This window comes from Balaenoptera musculus, chromosome 13, assembly GCF_009873245.2.
Source record: "Balaenoptera musculus isolate JJ_BM4_2016_0621 chromosome 13, mBalMus1.pri.v3, whole genome shotgun sequence".
Lineage (NCBI taxonomy): Eukaryota > Metazoa > Chordata > Mammalia > Artiodactyla > Balaenopteridae > Balaenoptera > Balaenoptera musculus.
Genome location: NC_045797.1, coordinates 8,723,825 through 8,743,830, shown reverse-complemented (window position 1 = coordinate 8,743,830; position 20,006 = coordinate 8,723,825). Strand labels below are relative to the sequence as shown.

The 20,006-nt window shown below is 38.0% G+C and overlaps 1 protein-coding gene across 1 annotated transcript in view; it reads left to right on the top strand.

The window, feature by feature from the left end:
• Positions 1-647: 647 nt before the first annotated feature.
• Positions 648-20,006, top strand: part of VWA3B (von Willebrand factor A domain containing 3B) — a 211,562-nt gene continuing 192,203 nt past the window's right edge. The window contains 3 exon segments of the mRNA XM_036872281.1: positions 648-788; positions 5,374-5,601; positions 18,221-18,315. Of these exon segments, the coding sequence (XP_036728176.1) occupies positions 5,406-5,601; positions 18,221-18,315 (291 nt within the window). The 5' untranslated portion in view covers positions 648-788; positions 5,374-5,405.

Below are 20,006 nucleotides of genomic sequence, written 5' to 3'. Positions count from 1 at the left end.
AAAGAATGTAGGAAAAGTAAACCCCTGTAGATGAAGTAGACTTTTCTGTCGAGGACAGAATTATTCAGTTCTAATATTAACTATGTTTTATTAGATCTTTGAGCCTACAAATAATCTGGTTACTTTTTGAGCTTTAAAATCTAAGACACAGTTTAATATCCCAATACATACAGTAAAACAATTCTTGCCTGTGGGATCTCCTCTTAAGGATTTAAAGACGCTTTTCACAAGCACAATTTTATTTCCGAGTTACTGAAAAATCACAGGCGCATATTTTGAGCTCTTTGCTTACTCGATAAGGTACAAATAAAGTAAGAGAAAATAATGCCTATAGGAATACTTATATCCAAAGATATGAGGAATTTTGGTAACTGAAGCGCCCTCCCCCACAATTGCAAATTTGCAAAACTGCAGCTCACTGTCCTTCCAATCCAGCTGTCTCAGCTGGACCCGGTACCCAGCCCCGCGCCGCCCCCCGTGGGAACCGCCTGGGAGCCCCGCCCCCTCTCCTCTGGCTCCGCCTCCACGGGGGCCGGCTTGGGAAGCCGCGCCTTGATTGGCGGTGTCCGAGCAACCGCGGCGACGCAGTGGTGAACAGGTCGCGCTCGGGTCACGGAGATATGGAAAGGCTGGAATCCTAACGCGCCAAGCGCGGACTCTGCGCCAGCTTTATCAACCAACGGGATGCGTGGCTCGCTCGTCCTCTCGGGCCAGACGGCGCCCCGAGCATGGGAGGGTGGCTGCTGAACAGGAATCTTGCCCTTGTCTTTCATCTGACAGGTTGCCTAGTAAGTGTGGGACGCTATCCCCTCACGTCAGAACCTCTGAGGTGCCGAGGTTTCCAGCAAGCTGCATAGGGAAACCTTGGGATCATACAGTTTCCGAGCTGGACTAGCCCCCGCTTACAGATAAGGAAAGAGGCCCAGAAAAGCGCAGCGACTTGCTCTGACTCACTTAACTAATTCCTACGAGGGTCAGACCCAGAAACAAGGAACCGACACCTCCTATTTCAGAGCTCTTTGCACCATATCTCACTCCCAGGGAAAGCTCGGTCGCTGTGGTAGAGAACCAGCTTAGAAAAGTTTTGTCTGTACTATAGGCCAGCAGTAATAAGGTGAAGCAGGTAGAGTTTTCCAAAAATTTAAGCTGAATTAATGCATAATTAAGTCATGCACGGTCCCTCAACCTCTGACCATATAGGACCTGCTCTCTTAAGGCGTCAGGACTTCCACAGGGGCTCACCGCAGGACAGCCCTGGGGCAGCTCTTGGCCGCCTAGAACCGGCAGACCCTAGCAGCCCCAGGCTGGCTGTACCTGGAGCCCCTAGTTACCTTGGTTGGGACCTTTTGGACTGTGCCAGCTTAATCAACTTTATATTTTTTCCCCAAATTCTGCCTGCCCGACCCTGCCTTCAGCTCAGACTTTCACTTTTTTTTTTTTTTTTTTTTTTCCATTTATACTTCCTCTTTCTATTTAGGAAACCCCTTTCTATTTCCCCAAACTTTGGCTCTTGGGATAGCTTTTAAAACTTAGGGAAGTGCTCAACTGGGATTTGTTGTTTCTAACTTCTGGGTTCCTCTATATTGTAATAACCTCAGAAGAAGAAACTGAATTATAGTAGTAATAATAATAGCATAGTAATATCTGGGAAATGTCTGTTTAAAGAGACAGCTGTTTCCTGCCCTGAGAATCTTTGCCTTGTTTGAAGATCAGAATTCTCAGTAATTCTGAGTGATCAATTTAATTCAGCTCAACACCTGTATAAAGTACCTGCTGTATATAAGGCACTTTGCTGAGGACATTCACGTAGTTTGTCCCTGTAGTCATTGAACCTTCTTTCAATCTAGGGAGGACAAACCTGAAGTGGCCAAGGCCATATGGGTGAAGTATCAAAGCAAAAACTAGGGCTTTCCCAGGGGGTGGATGCAAAAGGTTGGTGAGAGGATCTGTAGAGTCTTAATGAAGGAGCAGGGTTGGAAATGAGCCTTCAAGGCTAAGATTCCACGCAGGAGAACGACCCGAGCGCAGCTTAGGTGTAGGAAAGCAGGAAGGCTGTGTGGAAGGGTTGCTTTGTCAGTTTACTTGACAACTTTGCTCTTGAAGGCTTCCTTGCTCTGACGGAGTAGCTCTTATCCCATCTGAGTAAATGATCCCTTCTGTTGGAGGTGCCCTTTCTCTCTTTCCTTCTTTGTTTTCTCTGGATAAGTTCGACTTTCCAAGCTTTCATTTCCAACAAAATGGGTATGCTCAAGCTAAAAAGCCTGAAGAATCAAGATCAGAATTAGAATGACTCATGTAGGTTCTCTGATCCAGTAGAGCCAACCAGACTTAAAAAAAAACTTCTTTTTTAAAAAAATCATTCGAATGCAAAAGGGACTGGGGCATATACCTTAGCTGGAGGATTCAGTTGCCTTTTGTTTGGAATTGAGAAAACGTCCCTTTGGCTTAAAAACAAAAGCTATGACCCTTCTGAAATCTTCTTTAAGGTTCCAAATCCAGTTTAGTAGTCTTAGTAGGACAGTTTATGTAGCTGTGCTCCCTTTTTAACCTAGGGCGTGTAGCTTCCTCTGGTAAGAAGACTACAGGAGTTGGATGAATGTGTTTGAGAAGGAGAAAGATTAACTGGAAATGGTGAAATAGTGAAAAATATTCTGGAACTTCCTTTTTTTTGTTTCTATAGGAACCACTGGCCAAATTTAAAAGTTCTTCAGCTGGCAGTCTTTGTTGGCCAGATCACAAAAAGAGAGTAGAAGCATATTAGTCTGCCTTCCTTGCTCTTTTCATGTTCTGTGATTCTAAAGGAGGAGGAGGAGAAGCCCAAACTTCATAGCTCTGGGGACATGGTGGGTAAAAAGAGGCTTGGAGAAAAAGTGGGTATATGAAACAAAGTACTAAAGGGTAATGACTTTTTTTTTTTTTTAGCTTAAAATCATCCATGTATTAGCTCACAAACCTGCAATAGTATAAAGGGTAATGACTTTTAAGGAATTTATTTGTACATAGTTCTTGCCAATACATCAAGTGCTCACCCACACATAACTAATGTATTGCCACATTTGTTGCTTGCAGTGGACCTGGGAGTTAGGGTGTATTACCAATGTAGAGAGGAGGGATCGCTTGCCTAAAATGGCAGAATGGACCTACACAGAGTTTTCATTCTAAATCTTCCCACTCCTACATGATGCTTTCCAGATACTCTTGTAACATTCCCATCAAATTGAGCCCTTGTAGAAAGATCTTCACCAATAGCATGAGTTTGTGTACCTTTGGAATTCAACATATATGGACAATACATATTCACATAAACCTTCAAATAGAAATCATTATCTTTAAAAACTTGAAAATGATAAGCCAGGAAGCTTATTGAGCCTGAGCTCTGATAATAAAGGTTAGTGCTCTGTCTTCAGTGAGGACCCAGGAGCCCTGATGGACAGCAGTCTTACCGGAAGCAATCCGTAAGCTTGTACCGTAGGACCAGGCTGGAGGTAACTTATCACCATGGCAGAGTGGTTAAGAAATGGCTTTGACTTCTGCTTCTGCTTTACTGGCTATGGGTCCTGAACAAGTTCTTTAAATTCTTGAAGCTTCCAATTCCTCAAAGGTAAGTGGGGTGATAGCAGTGGGTAACGGATACCATGATGAAGAATTTGTGGATAGTGTCTTTAAAAAGCTCAGTTCCTGGCCAACAAATGGAAGTTGCTGCAGTTGGTTTTATTACTGTAAAGTTCACAGAACATAGACTCTGGAGTGGGTTAGAATCTCAACTACACCCCCCACCAGCTGTGAGAACTGGGCAAGTTAGTTAAGCACTCTTTCTTGGTTTCCTCATCTGTAAGATGGGAATAATAGTACTACCTACCTCATAAGGTTATTGTAAAGAAAAGTATGTACTACACAGAACATATATAAAGTTAAATAAATGTTTGCTAATAATAATACTTCTAACTTATTTTCACAAAACCTCCCCAGCGTGGGTCCGATTGATTTCTGTTTGACTGAATTCGCATGTCATAACACTGATACTTTCAGAAAATAGGGTTAGAGTTTTAGAAATGGGAAAAGCGAGTTTTTCCATTGTTGAAAAAATGTTACATTCCACGGAAACACATTTATATGCATTGCACATTCTAGATACCGAGGGAAGCAGAGGTTTCTACTCTTTCTCCAAGTCATCAGGCCCTGCCTGAAGTTGCAATGAGTGGGTTAAGATTACATTACAGTCAAGCTCCTCCTTCCCTGTGTGTACACCAGCTATGTTTAGGCAGGTCTAGATCAGTTCAGTGTGTTGTATATTGCATTGAGTCTGGTTGGTCCCAGAACAGCTGGCTACATGAGCCAGAACGTTTAAGTACAACTTTCGAGTGAAGTCCCAGAGAATGAAACATGGGAAGGTGAGTCCCTGTATTCTATCAGGGCTGAGCCTCTGTCTGGTTCCCCCCATGTCCCTAGCTCCCAGTTAGCCACTCCACCTGAGAAAAGGTTTGTTTCCTTTCAGCGTTTTACTCCCTTTATCCTCTTTGGAAGAGAAAGGTCAGGTGTGAATATAACTGGAATACTGATGTGTCATGAAGGTTCAGGAGCGAATGTTTATTTTCCAAAATGGAAGAGTTTTGTATTTTTCTGATTATAAAAGTAAATCTTGTTTTAGAAATGTTTAAGTAGTGTAAAAGTTTAAACAATATAGAAAAGGCGAAGACTACACATGCTTCCACCACACAGAGAAAACTACTGTAAAAATTGGCATATATCTTTCTAGATGTTTTTCTGAGTGTCTGTGGGTACACGCATGTAGATGTTGAGTTTTTTTTTTTTTAAGTTTTATTTTCACTTCTTTTTGTCGTTAGGCTATATCCCACTGGGGATATACAGCTAAATTACTGCATTTTATTTATTTATTTATTTATTTATGGCTGTGTTGGGTCTTCGTTTCTGTGCGAGGGCTTTCTCTAGTTGTGGCAAGTGGGAGCCACTCTTCATCGCGGTGCGCGGGCCTCTCACTATCGCGGCCTCTCTTATTGCGGAGCACAGGCTCCAGGCACGCAGGCTCAGTAGTTGTGGCTCACGAGCCCAGTTGCTCCACGGCATGTGGCATCTTCCCAAACCAGGGCTGGAACCCGTGTCCCCTGCATTGGCAGGCAGACTCTCAACCACTGCGCCACCAGGGAAGCCCGTAGATGTTGAGTTTTATGGATACCTTTTAGCCATACATGTAGATATCTTCTTTGCCAACAAATATACAGTTTATATTATAATTTTTACCTGATAGAATTCCACTGAATGGTTGCACTGTAATTTACACTAAACCAATCCTTGGTTGATGTTAGATTGTTTCCAAGTTTTCGGGAAGTCTGATGTTGACAATTGCCCTTACAGGAGGTCCCTATGACTTAGATCCTAGCTCAGAGATGGAGGTCCCAGGCTCATCTTCCGCCATCTCTGAGCAGCAGCTGCGATGGCAAGAGGGACTGAGCAACACCAGAACAGACTCGGCCAAGCAGAGTCTCATCTCTTCTGAGGAATGGCTTCAACTGCATGGGCTTAAGAGCAACAAATTGACCTTGAAACAGATTTTATCACAGATTGGATTTCCACATTGTGAAGGTATAATACTCACAAAGCAACACTGGCTGGAAAACCCAACCAGCACGTCTCCCTTTAGCCTTTGAGGAGGTCGCATCAGTTCTGAAGGTCCCTCAAAAGCACAGGTCTCTGAGTTTATTTTGATCTCACATCCTTACGGGTAAAAAAGGTTTGCGCACGGACCCCCAATATATGTATCAATATGTTATTTAGATGTACAATAATCAGTCCACATATTAAATATTAATAATGCTTAATTTCATTCTTTCTTCTTTGAAAGATGAAATAAAAAATAAATAGGAGTTATACGCCTTGTACCCCGCAGATGTCTTGCTCACCCCCTGGCATATGCAAACCCTTTTGGAGGCTATTGATTAGAACAATAGCTGTGTGTGGTTTCAGGGAGAACGTGCTATTTTCCTGTTGTGACCTGCCTGTTAATGGTCCAGTATTTTCTTAAATGTCTTGGTTAGAATGTTAGTTTTCAACTCCCAGGAGTACCACCCTCCAACAGGGAGTATGGAAATGTGTGAGGGTTTTTTTTTTTAAAATGACATGTTGACTTGAGTCGCTACTGAAATGTAGGGCCTGGGGACCAGGGGTACTGAGTGTCTTACAGTATGTGATTGCCCACCCATTGGGACTGTGCTGGCCCACATTTCAGTAACACCCCACCTGAGGGAAACACTCCTTCAATCAGGGTAATTTTCATTACTAGGATTTTATTCTGAATTTGTCAATTAATTAATCAATTAAACATATTTTTTGAGCAGCCATTAATACTGTGTTTTTCACATTTTTCACCAGTTCCCTTGACAGCTTTGTTCCATGTTGGTAATAAGGAAGATCTAGGGAATGTAGGTGTTACAGACTGATCTGGGGGCCCATCCTAACGGCAAGGCCTTGTTCTTCAGGGCTCAAGCTGTGCTTTCTTATTTATCCTTCCACAAAGGCTAGTACAGCCGACCCTGTACCATCTAAATACCTTTTAGATGTGGGGGAGTCTGCCAGAGTCAGGGTCTGTGGGATTCCTGTATAAAGAAACAAACTGAAAGCAGTTTTATCTAATGTTTCAAATAATTATAATTCAGTCATTAATATTAGCAAAATAGCAATTCTTTATATTTTGTCAAGGATTTTTCCATTTAAGATCATGAAGGATATTGCTCCGTAATTTTCTTTTCATGTCCTTGTTAGGTTTTGACATCAGGATTATGTGACCTCATAAAATGATTTGGAAGTATTCCCTTCTCCTCTATGTTCTGGTGGTGTTTGTATATGATTAGTACTATTTCAACTTTAAATGTTTGATAGAACTCACCAGCGAAACTTATCTGAGCCTGGAGTTTGTAAGAAAAGTTTCATAAGAAATTCAATTTCTGTAATTGATGTAGAACTATTCAGGTTTTCTGTTTCATCATGTCAGTTTTGGAAAGTTGTGTTTTTCAAGAAATTTGTCCCTTTCATGAATGTTTTCTAATATATTGGCAAAACATTGTTCAAAATATTCCCTTAACATTTTTAAAATACCTGTAGAATCAGTAGTGATGTTCCCTCTTTCGTTCTTGATATTGATAATTTGTGTTTTCTCTCACTTTTCTTGATAAGTCTTGTTAGGGGTATATCATACCTGTTTTCAAAGAATCAAATTTTGGGTTTGTTGATTTTTTTTTTCTATCCCTTGTTTTCTATTTCATTGATATCTGCTTTGATCTTTATTATTTATTTCCTTCTACTTACTTTGAGTTTAACTTGCATTTCTTTTTCTATTTTAAGGTGGAAACGTAGATAATTGATTTTAAATCTTTCTTCTCTTCTCATATAGGTATTTAAAATTATAAGTATTCTCCTAAGCATTGCTTAGGCTGAATCGCAGACATCTTGATAGGTGGTGTTTTCATTATTATTGAGTTTAAAGTATTTATTTCCTCTTCTTCTTAGATTCATATTCTTAGATTTCTTAGATTCATAATCTTTTTTCTTAGATTCATATTTTGTAAGAAATGTGTTTAATTTCCAAATATGTTAGGACTTTTAAAGATATCTTTTTTGTAGTTGGATTTCTAATTCACTTCTATTGAGGTCAGAGAACATCTATTAGTCTTTGAAATTGACTGACATTTAACTTATGGCCCAGCGTGTATCTTGCTGCACATTTCATACATGCTTGAAAAGAATGTGTATTCTGCAGTTGTTAGGTGGTATCTATAAAGGTTAATTAGGTCAAGGTGCTTGATAGTATTGTAGAGATGTTCTATGTCTTCAGTGTTTTTTTTTTTTCTAGTGGATTTGTCCATTTCTCTCTTTAGTTCTGTCAGTTTTGTGCGTGTAGTTTGAAGCTCTAAATGCATACACATTTAAGATTTTCATATCTCTCTGATGAATTGGCAAATTTTAATAATTTTGAAATGTCCATCTTTATATCACATGGTAGTCCTTGTTTTGACATTTACTTTGTCTAATATTAATATAGCCACTACAGCTTCCTTGTGCTTCATTTTTACATGGCATATATGTTTAGACTCTTCACTTTCAAATTATCTGTACTCTCTGTCTTTAAAGAGTGCCCCTTTAACCCAGTCTCATAATCTGTCTTTTAATTGTAGTTTGGGTCTCTACATTTAATGTAGTAATTGACTTAGTTAGATTTAGGTTTACCATTTCTTTGTTTGTTTTCCATTTGTCCCATCACTTTCTTTCCCCTCTGTTTCTCCTTTCCTGCCCTCTTTTGGGCACATTGAATATTTTTGTATTTCATTTAATTCCACTTTTATTTTCCATTTGAATTCCAATAGGATTTTAAGGTATACCATTTTTTTTTAAATAAAGTTTTTTATTTTTTTATTTTTGGCTGTGTTGGGTCTTCGTTGTGGTGTGCGGGCTTCTCATTGCAGTGGCTTCTCTTGTGGAGCATTGGCTCTAGGCACGCAGGCTTCAGTAGTTGTGGCACACAGGCTCAGTAGTTGTGGCTTGTGGGCTCTAGCACGCAGCACAGTCTCAGTAGTTGCGGCGTGCAGGCTTAGTTGCTCCGCGGCCTGTGGGATCTTCCTGGACCAGGCTTGAACCCGTGTACCCTGCATTGGCAGGAGGATTTTTAACCATTGCACCACCAGGGAAGCCCAAGGTATACCTTTTTGCATTGCATTTTCAGTGGTTGCTCTAGTGATTATATCCTTAACTTGTCATGGTCTGGTAAAAGTTAGCTTTGCACTACTTCATGTAAAATGTAAGAATCTTATAACAGTATAGCTCCACTTATCCCCCACACCTGTCCTTGGTGTTATTGTTTTAATATATTTTATTTTTACATATATCATAAACCTCACAATCCAGTGTTACAATTATTGCTTTAAAAAGTCATTTGTCTTTTAAAGAAATTGAGTGGGAAAAAATAGCATCTTAAAATCCACATATTTACTGTTTATAATATTCATCCTTCCTGTAAGATTTGAAATTCCATCTGGTGTTTTTTCCTAAAGAATTTCTTTTTAAGCATTTCTTGTAGTGCTGGTCTGCTGGTGACAGATTTTTCTCAGTTTTTGTTCATCTGATATTGTCTTTATTTTTTTTCTCTTTTTTTGGATGATTGAGTGATTGATTGACATTTTTTAAATTCTGAAGTGATATATTCACAGGAAGTTGCAAAGATAATATAGACAGATCCCACATACCCTTCATCCAATTCTCCCACTGGTTATGTCTTATAAACTCATAGTATAATACCAAATCCAGGAATTTGACATTGATACACTGTGTGTGACTAATTCTATGTAATTTTATTTCCTGTTTAGATTTGTGTAACCACCACCACAATCAAGATACAGAACTGTTTATCACCACAAAGATCTCCCTTGTGGTACCCCTTTATAGGCATACAGATACTCTAGCTCCCAAAATCCTTAACTCCTGGCAACCACCAGTCTGTTTTCCACATCTATAACTGTCTCATTTAGAGACTGTTTATATATATGGAATCATATAGTACATGACCTTTAGGGAATGGCAGTTTTTTCACTTGGTATTATTTCTTTGAGGTTCATGCAAGTTGTTGCATGTATCAATAGTTTGTTTCTTTTCATTACAGAGTAGTATTCCATGGTATGGATGTACCACTGTTTGTTTAACCAGTCACCCATTAAAAGACATCTAGGTTGTTTCCAGTTTGGGGATATTACAAGTAAAGCTGCTATGAATAATTGTTTACAGGTTTTTATTTTTATTTTTTTTTATTTTTTATTTTTTTTAACATCTTTACTGAAGTATAATTGCTTTACAATGGTGTGTTAGTTTCTGCTTTATAACAAAGTGAATCAGTTATACATATACATATGTTCCCATATCTCTTCCCTCTTGCATCTCCCTCCCTCCCACCCTCCCTATCCCACCCCTCTAGGTGGTCACAAAGCACCGAGCTGATCTCCCTGTGCTATGCGGCTGCTTCCCACTCGCTATCTATTTTACATTTGGTAGTGTATATATGTCCATGCCACTCTCTCACCCTGTCACATCTCACCCCTCCCCCTCCCCCTATCCTCAAGTCCATTCTCTAGTAGGTCTGTGTCTTTATTCCCATCTTGCCACTAGGTTCTTCATGTCCTTTTTTTTTTTTCCCTTAGATTCCATATATATGTGTTAGCATACTGTATTTGTTTTTCTCTTTCTGACTTACTTCACTCTGTATGACAGACTCTAACTCCATCCACCTCATTACAGATACCTCCATTTCATTTCTTTTTATGGCTGAGTAATATTCCATTGTATATATGTGCCACATCTTCTTTATCCATTCATCTGATGATGGACACTTTGGTTGCTTCCATGTCCTGGCTATTGTAAATAGAGCTGCAATGAACATTTTGGTACATGACTCTTTTTGAATTATGGTTTTCTCAGGGTGTATGCCCAGTAGTGGGATTGCTGGGTCATATGGTAGTTCTATTTTTAGTTTTTTAAGGAACCTCCATACTGTTCTCCATAGTGGCTGTATCAATTTACATTCCCACCAACAGTGCAAGAGTGTTCCCTTTTCTCCACACCCTCTCCAGCATTTATTGTTTCTAGATTTTTTGATGATGGCCATTCTGACCGGTGTGAGATGATACCTCATTGTAGTTTTGATTTGCATTTCTCTAATGATTAAGGATGTTGAGCATTCTTTCATGTGTCTGTTGGCCATCTGTATATCTTCTTTGGAGAAATGTCTGTTTAGGTCTTCTGCCCATTTTTGGATTGGGTTGTTTGTTTTTTTGTTATTGAGCTACATGAGCTGCTTGTAAATCTTGGAGATTAATCCTTTGTCAGTTGCTTCATTTGCAAATATTTTCTCCCATTCTGATGGTTGTCTTTTGGTCTTGTTTATGGTTTCCTTTGCTGTGCAAAAGCTTTTAAGTTTCATTAGGTCCCATTTGTTTATTTGTGTTTGTATTTCCATTTCTCTAGGAGCTGGGTCAAAAAGGATCTTGCTGCGATTTATGTCATAGAGTGTTCTGCCTATGTTTTCCTCTAAGAGTTTGGTAGTGTCTGGCTTAACATTTAGGTCTTTAATCCATTTTGAGTTTATTTTTGTGTATGGTGTCAGGGAGTGTTCTAGTTTCATACTTTTACATGTACCTGTCCAATTTTCCCAGCACCACTTATTGAAGAGACTGTCTTTTCTCCACTGTATATGCTTGCCTCCTTTATCAAAGATAAGGTGACCATATGTGCGTGGGTTTATCTCTGGGCTTTCTATCCTGTTCCATTGATCTATATTTCTGTTTTTGTGCCAGTACCAAACTGTCTTGATTACTGTAGCTTTGTAATATAGTCTGAAGTCAGGGAGCCTGATTCCTCCAGCTCCATTTTTCGTTCTCAAGATTGCTTTGGCTATTCGGGGTCTTTTGTGTCTCCATACAAATTGTGAAATTTTTTGTTCTAGTTCTTGTTTACAGGTCTTTATGTGAACATAAATTTTTACTTCTCTGGGATAAATGCCCAGGAATGCAATTGCTAGGTGGTATGTTAAGTGTATGTTTTGTTTTTATTTTGTTTTGTTAAGAAACTTGCCAAACTGTTTTCCAGAGTTGTTGTACTATTCACATCAGTAATATATGAGGGATCCAGTTTTTCCACATCATATCAGCATTTGGTATTGTCACCATTTAAAAATTTTAGCTGTTTTAACAGGTGTGTAGTGATATTTCACCGTGGTTTCAATCTGTATTTCCCTAATGTCTAGTTTTGTTGAATACCTTTTCATGTGCTTATTTGCTATATATCATCTTTGGCAAAATAAATGTTTCCTCATGTCTTTTGATTATTTTCTAATTAGCTTGGTGTCTTAAATGTTCATTATGTATTCTAGACAGAAGTCCTTTGTCACATACGTGTTTCACAGATATATTCTCCTAGTCTGTAACTTCTTTTTCCATCCTCTTAACAGATTTTCTCAGTGCACAGGTGATGAGATCCAATTTTTTTTTTTTTTCTTGTATAGATCTTGCTAAGTCTCAGAGTTTTTCTCCTCCCTTTTCTTCCTGAAACTTTTATGATTTACACCCTACATTTAGCCTGTGATTAATTTATTTTTTGTGTAAGGTTGATTTTTTTCGACTATGGATATCTAATTTCTCCAGCACCTTTTATTGAAGAGACTATCCTTTCTCTTTTGAATTGCTTTTCTACCTTTGTTAAAAATTAGCTGGTTGTACTTATATGGGGCTATTTCTGGGTCCTCTGTTTTGTTCTATTTATCTGTATGTCTGTCTCTCCACCAAACCCCAGACTCTTGATTACTATAATTATATAATGTCTTGACATTGGGTAGACTGATTCCTCCCTCTTTATTCTTTTTTCACAATTGTCTTAACTCCTACTCTATTTTCTTTGCCTTTCCATATAAATTTTAGAATAACCATGTCTGTCTACAAAAATATTACTGGGATTTTGATAGGAATTGTGTTAAACCAGTATATCAATTTAAGGAGAATTGGCATCTTTACTATGTTGAGTCTTTCAGTCCATGAATATGGAGTATCTCTTCATTTATTTACATCTTTGATTTCCTTCATCACCTGTCTTGTAATTTTCAGTGTACAAGTATTGGACATGTTTTGTTAGATTTACTGTGTATTTCATTTTTCTGAGCAATTATAAATGAAACTGTATTTTTAATTTTGGTTTCCACATGTTTATTGCTAGTATGTAGAAATATGGTTGATTTTTTAATGTTGATCTTCTATCCAGTGACCTTATTGAACTCGCATATTAGTTCTACGAGGTTTTCTTTGGTTGTTGTTGATTCCTTGGGATTTCTAGATAGACCATCATGTCACCTCCAAATAGGGAAGGTTTTTATTCTTCCTTTCTGAGCTATATGCCTTTTATTTCCTTGTCTTGTCATGATGGCTAGAACTTGCAGTATTATGTTGAATAGAAGTGGTAAGAGTAGACATCCTTACCTCATTTCAGATCTTAGGAGAAAGCTTTCAGTCTTTAACCATTAAGTATGATGTTAGGTTTATCGGTAGATTAAAAAAAAATCAAGTTAAGGAAGGTCCCTTATATTTCTAGTTTTCTGAGAGTTTTTATCATGAATGGGTGTTAGATTTTGTCAAATGCTTTTTCTGTGTCAGTTGAAAGGTTCATGTGATTTTTCTTCCCTAGCCTGTTAATTTGGTTGATTATATTGATTTTTGAATATTGAACCAGCCTTGTATCCTGGAATAAACATGACTCCATCATGTTGTATAATTCTTTTTATACTATATATGGCTGAATTCTACTTGCTAATTTTGTGTTAAGGAGTTTTGCATCTGTATTCATGAAGGATATTGGTCTGTAGTTTCTCTTCCTTTATACTGCCTTTGTCAGGTTTTGGTATCAGGGTAATGCTGGCTTCATAAAATGAGTTGGGAAATGTTCCCTTATCTTCTATTTTCTGGAAAATATTGTATAGAATTTAATTCTTTCTGTGTTCAGTAGAATTATCCAGAGAACCTATCCAAGCCTGGGGATTTCTTTTTCTAGAAGTTTTTAAATTACAAATTTCTTTCCTTAATAAGGTATAGGACTATTCAAATGATCTATTTTGTATTGAGTGAGTTGTGGTAGTTTGCGTTTTTTGAGGAATTGATTCATTTCATCTAAGTTGTTTAATTTATGTGTGCAGAGTTGTTTGTAGTATTCCATTATTCTTTTGATGTCTGTAGGGTTTTAAGTGATAGTCCCTGTTTCATTCCTGGTATCAGTAATTCATGTCTTCTCTCTTTTTATTTTTGTCAGTCTTGCTAGGGGTTTGTCAATTTTATTGATCTTATTAAAATACCAGTTTTTAATTTAATTGATTTTCTCTATTTTTCTTTGTTTAATTGCATTGATTTCTGCCTTGATCTTTATTATTTCCCTCTGCATGCTTTGGATTTTATTTTGCTCTTCTTTTTCTAGTTTCTTCAGGTGGGAGCTTTAGATTATTGATCTGGGACTTTTCAGCTCTTCTTATGTCAGGATTTAGTGCTATAAATTTCTCTCTTTGAGACTGCTCAAATTTTCATATATTGTATTATCATTTCATTTCATTGTATATCATTTCAGTTAAGAAAGTATTTTTTATTTCTGTTGAGACTTCTTTGATTCAAGGATTTTTTTTTTTTTTTTAGAAGCATGTTATTTAGTTTCCAAGAGTTTGGAGATTTTTCTCTTATCTTTTTGTTATTGATTTCTAGTTTGTTTCCACTGTGGACAGAGAACATACTCAGTTTCAATTCTTTTAAATTTTTCGAGGTTTGTTTTCTAGCCCTAGATATGGTTTACCTTGGTATATATTCTGTGGTACTTGAATGTGTATTCTTCTGTTGTTGTATGGAGTATTTTTTAAAATAAATGCCAGTTAGATCCTGTTTATGATGGTGTTGTTGAGTATTCTTGCTGATTTTCTGTTTAGTTATTCTATCAATTGTTGACAGGAGTGATATTGAAATCTCCAACTATAATTGTGGATTTGTCTGTTTCTACTTTCAGTTCTATCAGTTTTTACTTTACATATTTGCAGCTCTATTGTTTGGTGCATGTACATTTAGAATTGCAAAGTCTTCCTGGTGGATTGACACTTTTATAATTATATAATGTTCTCCTCTATCCTTAGTAATATTTTTTGCTCTGTAGTTTACTTTTTTTACATTAATATGGTCAATCCTGCTTTCTTTTTTTTAATATTTACATGACTTATCTTTTTTGTCCTTTTACTTTTAACTTATATATCATTATATCTGAAGCAAGTTTTTATAGACACCTTATTATTGGGTCAGTTTTTAAATCCTCTTTGCCAATCTCTTTTAATTGTTGTATCTAGACCAATTATATTTAATGTAATTATTTATATGTTAGAGTTTGTCTGACATTTTATTTTTTGTTTTCTGGTTTTTTCCTCTGTTTTGCATTTATTTCTTTTTCTTGCCTATCTTTGGGTTACTTAAACATTTTTCAGAATTTAAAAAAATTTATCTATAGTATTTTTTGAGTGTCTCTCTTCACACAGCTCTTTTAGTGGTTGTGCTAGGTATTACATTATAAATATGTAACTTATCAAAGTCTACTGGTGTCAGCATTTTGTCAGTTTGAATGAAGGATGGTAGCTATTTCCCTTTATGTCCCTTTAATCTCCTCATTTATAATATGCTTTATTATTTTTCTTCATACATTGAGAATCACATTAGGCTGTACTATACTTTTTGATTCAACCATCAAGCAATTTAGAAAATTCAAGAAGAGAAAGTCTGTTTTATTTACCCATATTTATGCTTACTGTGTTCTTCCTTCCTGATGTTTCAGGGTTCTTTCTTTTATCATCTCCTTCCTGTTTATAGAACTTCCTTTATTTATTCTGTAAGAATAGCTCTGCTGGCAACATTTTTTTTTCTTTGTCTGACAATATCTTTATTTCTCCTTCATTCCTGAAGAATAATTCCACCAGATACAAGATTTAGGGTTGACAGTTCTTTTCTTTTAGCACTTAAAAGACATTGTGCCACTTCCTTCTGGCCTCTGTGATTTCTGATGAGAAATCCACTGTCATTAGAATTGATTACCTATATTAGTATGTAAATGTTTTTACCCTAATGTTTCTTTATTCAGTTCATTACATCTCCTTTATACACTTTCATATCATGTCCTCATTTTTAATCTCTTACAAGAATTTATGCATTTTACATCTGTTGATATTTATCATATTGGAAGTTAAAACTAAAACCCTTAAAAATATTTATTAATTCATTTAAAAGTAACAAACCCATTATATGTTAACATAACATTTTTAAGAAAAATATGTTTTTTAAAATAAAAATGGTAGTGAGAAGAGTGGCACTGTTTTACATTTTTGCAAATCCCTTTAATATTTGTCCCAATAGAAAACAGCTAGATTCTCATATCTGCTTTTTAAAAAATAACAGCTTTATTGAGATGTAATTCACATACTATACGATTCACCCATTTAAAGTGTGCAATTCGATATTTACAGATATGTGCAACCATCATCACAGTCAACTTTAGAACATTTTCATCACCGCAGAAAGAAACCGTGTACTTCTTAGCTATGCACCCTGACCATCAGGCCCCAGCCCAAAGCAGTCTACTTTCTGTCGCTATAGATTTTCTTGTTCTGGACATTTTATATAAATGGAGTCATATAATATGTGGTGTTTTGTGACTGACATCTTTCACTTTTTAAAAAAAAATTAATTAATTAATTAATTTTTGGCTGAGTTGGGTCTTCGTTGCTGCGCGTGGGCTTTCTCTAGTTGTGGCGAGTGGGGGCTACTCTTCGTTGCGGTGCGTGGTCTTCTCATTACAGTGGCTTCTCTTGTTGCGGAGCACGAGCTCTAGGTGCATGGGCTTCAGTAGTTGTGGCACATGGGCTCAGTAGTTGTGGCTTGCAGGCTCTAGAGTGCAGGTTCAGTTGTTGTGGTGCACGGGCTTAGTTGCTCCGCGGCATGGGGGATCTTCCCGGACCAGGGCTCGAACCCGTGTCCCCTGCATTGGCAGGCGGATTCTTAACCACTGTGCCACCAGGGAAGTCCCTGACATCTTTCACTTAATGTGATGTTTTTAAGATTCATCCGTGTTGTAGCATGTACCAGAACTTTATTCATTTTATGGCCAAATAAAATCAGGAGATGAATTGTATGGATATTCCACAGTTTGTTTATCCACTTACCAGTTGATGGGTGGAGAGCTGATTCTTATTCTAGCAAGCAGTTAACTTGGTTGGACTCAGACTCCAAACTCTGCCTCCCTTATTAAATAAATGCAAATCTCACCAGTTTCCTTTTTTCAAGGATTAATGCTACTCCAGTTTCTGCCTGTTCTTGATTGCTCTCTAGTGCCTTCAAGTAGCTATTTTAATATTTTGTCCAGGGCTTATAATTTTTTTCTGTGTGAGAGTTAGCCAATAAAATCTACTTCACCATTATTGGATGGGGAATTCACAATGTTTTAATTTTAATTGGCAATACAGCTATGGAGCCTTATGTAGATTCATCTTCTTCAATTCTCAGAAAATAGCCCTCTCTCCTGACTCCAGATAAATGTCTTAGGTAAAGAGAGAATGCTACTGGTGATTTGAAGCTGCTCTGTAAATGTCAGTCAAGATGTTGAAATCTTAGAAATGAAGATTTTAAAGATTGAGAGATTTATTGAGTGAGGTTATTGCTGATGGGATTCAAGTATCCATTCTTTGCTCTTTACTATTATGGACATTGAACTTAAAGACTTGTGAATTTTATCATTCCTGGTGATTTGGGACCAAACCTGGTCTCTAAAATTCAGCCTTGCCCCTTCTGCCTTTCCCAAGTAGGCTGTGATCCTGCCTCCCTAGAAAGGCAAAGGAAAGGAAGTGTTGGATCGAAGAGTACCACCACTCTCTCTACCACCTTTGGGACTTAATAATACTAACAATAACAACAACAATAAAATAATTATCACAATAAAACAGCTCCATAAAGCCTTACCTCATCTCTGTCCTGCCAAGTCATAATTAGTCCTTGAAACCTTCTGTTAGTTCTGCGAAGGAGTAAACATATGTTTCAGGAAGCACTGTACTCCCATTCTGTAAGCACTGTGTCTAGCGCATAGCGGGTGCTCAATGAGTGTTTATGGGATGGATGTTGAACAGCTGAGCATATGCTCTGAGAAGAAAGTGGTCTTGACATCCTGTATGAGTGTTCTGACTCTATTCCCTACTTGCTTCAACTCACTCATTTATTCACGAATCCCCACTCGAGAGAACAGTAGATAATATCTAAGTTTAATTTTTAAAATTCTGAAAACTAAGCCCAAGTCCTGAATAAAAGATTTCCGGAATTAAACACAGTTTCTATGTCATCTTTTTGACCTCTGCCTTAATCATTCTGGACAAAAGAACCAGGAGACCAAGAAACAAACCCTGTTCTTCCTCGCCATTCATTCATGCATTACAGGATTTCACATGTCATAAACAGTCACATTTATCATAGCACCTAGAAATATTTCATTATCTAGAACAGAATACTAAGCATCACGGATTATTGGTGTCCCTGGGGATATAATCTGATGTCAGAGAATAGCATTTTGAAATAAAATAAGTGTTGATAATGTACCATTTTGACTGCTTTTCTTTATAAACATGCAGATTATGTGACGTCTCTGGGGAGACTTGTGGCTTCCCGGTATGCAGACGGCCTGTTTCCACGGATCTACACAACGGAAGATGGCAGAGTGTACAATGTAAGTCGGAGTTCCCTCGATGGCCAGGTCCTGGGACACGCTGCTGAGGTCTACATGGAGAGGCAGGCAGGCCAAGGCCTTATCAGGGCTGGAGGATTTCTTCTGACTGTGTGTAGACAGTGGTGAATGTCACGGCCCAGGAACTGGGGAGAGAAGCACTTGACCCATTAGAGATGAGAGCAGAAAGGTCTTGACCAGAGGTGAAAACCTTTGCATATCAACACTTTGTTTTGCCAGGAAAATAAAGAAACAAAGCAGTATGACAGAAGTTAGCTGAAAGGCAAGCGCAAGCTGCTGTTATCTGGTAGATGCTCTAGGAATAGAGGACCCCTGATGCAGGTAGTAGTGGACAGAGATTGAGCGGCACCTCTTACTGGAGTCCTTCATTCCCAGCAATTCAACACGTGATTCCTGCACGCCCTCAACACGTCAGGCGCTGTGCACACCCCGGTCACCACAGGGAGCTCCAGAGACACACGTCCCATCATGTTGCTTCATGGATACTTTTTCATGTCACTGTACATTCATGTACCACCTGGATGGTTATTTCTTAACATTTAAAAACTGTACATTACTTTTATTTTATTTTATTTTGGTGGCACTGCGCAGCTTTTTTATCTGAACCACCTTAAAATCAATGTGGCAATATTGAAAACGTCTGTCTTTGCCATCTAATTCCACCCGCACGGCCCCTATGACATGGTCCCACCCTGGTTTCTGTGTTATGGTAGAGGTGTGTAGTAAGTTCCGTGAACTCTGGTGAGGGAGTTAGGAATTCTGCATTAGGGAGCTGTGGAAAGCAGCAGAAGACAATGCTGGTGCTTCAGGAATAAGCTTGAGAGACATGGGGGCGCGGGGAGGGGGCTGGGATGAGAATGAAAGGAGTTGAAGGCAGAGGGGCCAGCATGAAAAATGTAGAATTACATGGTGTGTTCCGAAGACACATTTTCCTTAACCGTTTAGGTGTTTGGGGGTGTTGTGAAGATTATTAAAGTTGTTTTTTTGTTTTCTTTGTAAGTACCAGATCTTTTAACGTCTGATTCTTCACAGCATAGGGCACACTTTTTTCTTATTCCTTTTGTCTGTCTCCTGCCTCCCTACACCCTGAAAGGCCTTGCACGATTTTGCCTGACCTGTGTGAACGATGCTTTATTTGTAAGTCACCTTTCAGGGGCAGCCCCTAGAGTGTTGGTGGCAGCTCTGGGTGATCAAGTGATCCAGGTGCAGGGGAGCTTGGCCTGAGAGACAAGAGGACATAGGACAAAGGCTGTGAGCGGGAGGATGCGTAGTGGGGTGGCATCCCTTAGAGGAAGCCAGGCAGATGTGCTGGCATGTTTAGAAGCATTTTCAGAAATATTTTTGGCATATTATGCTTAGGCAGATGTTTCAGTGAGACTTTCTTTTTCATCTGCCTTTGCTGATCTCTCTTTTCTTCTACCTAATTTCTCCCCCAGCCCAACCCAGTTTTCTCTGGAGTCTCTGAATTTTATCTAGATTTGTTGAATACAAGTTTTTTTAATTTAACTTTTATTTTTTATTAGAGTACATTGTTGATTGACAATGTTGTGTTAGTTTCAGGTGTACAGCAAAGTGATTTAGTTATACATATACACATATCCATTCTTTTTCAGATTCTTTTCCCCTAATGTTTTTACATATTATTGAGTAGAGTTCCCTGTGTTATACAGTAG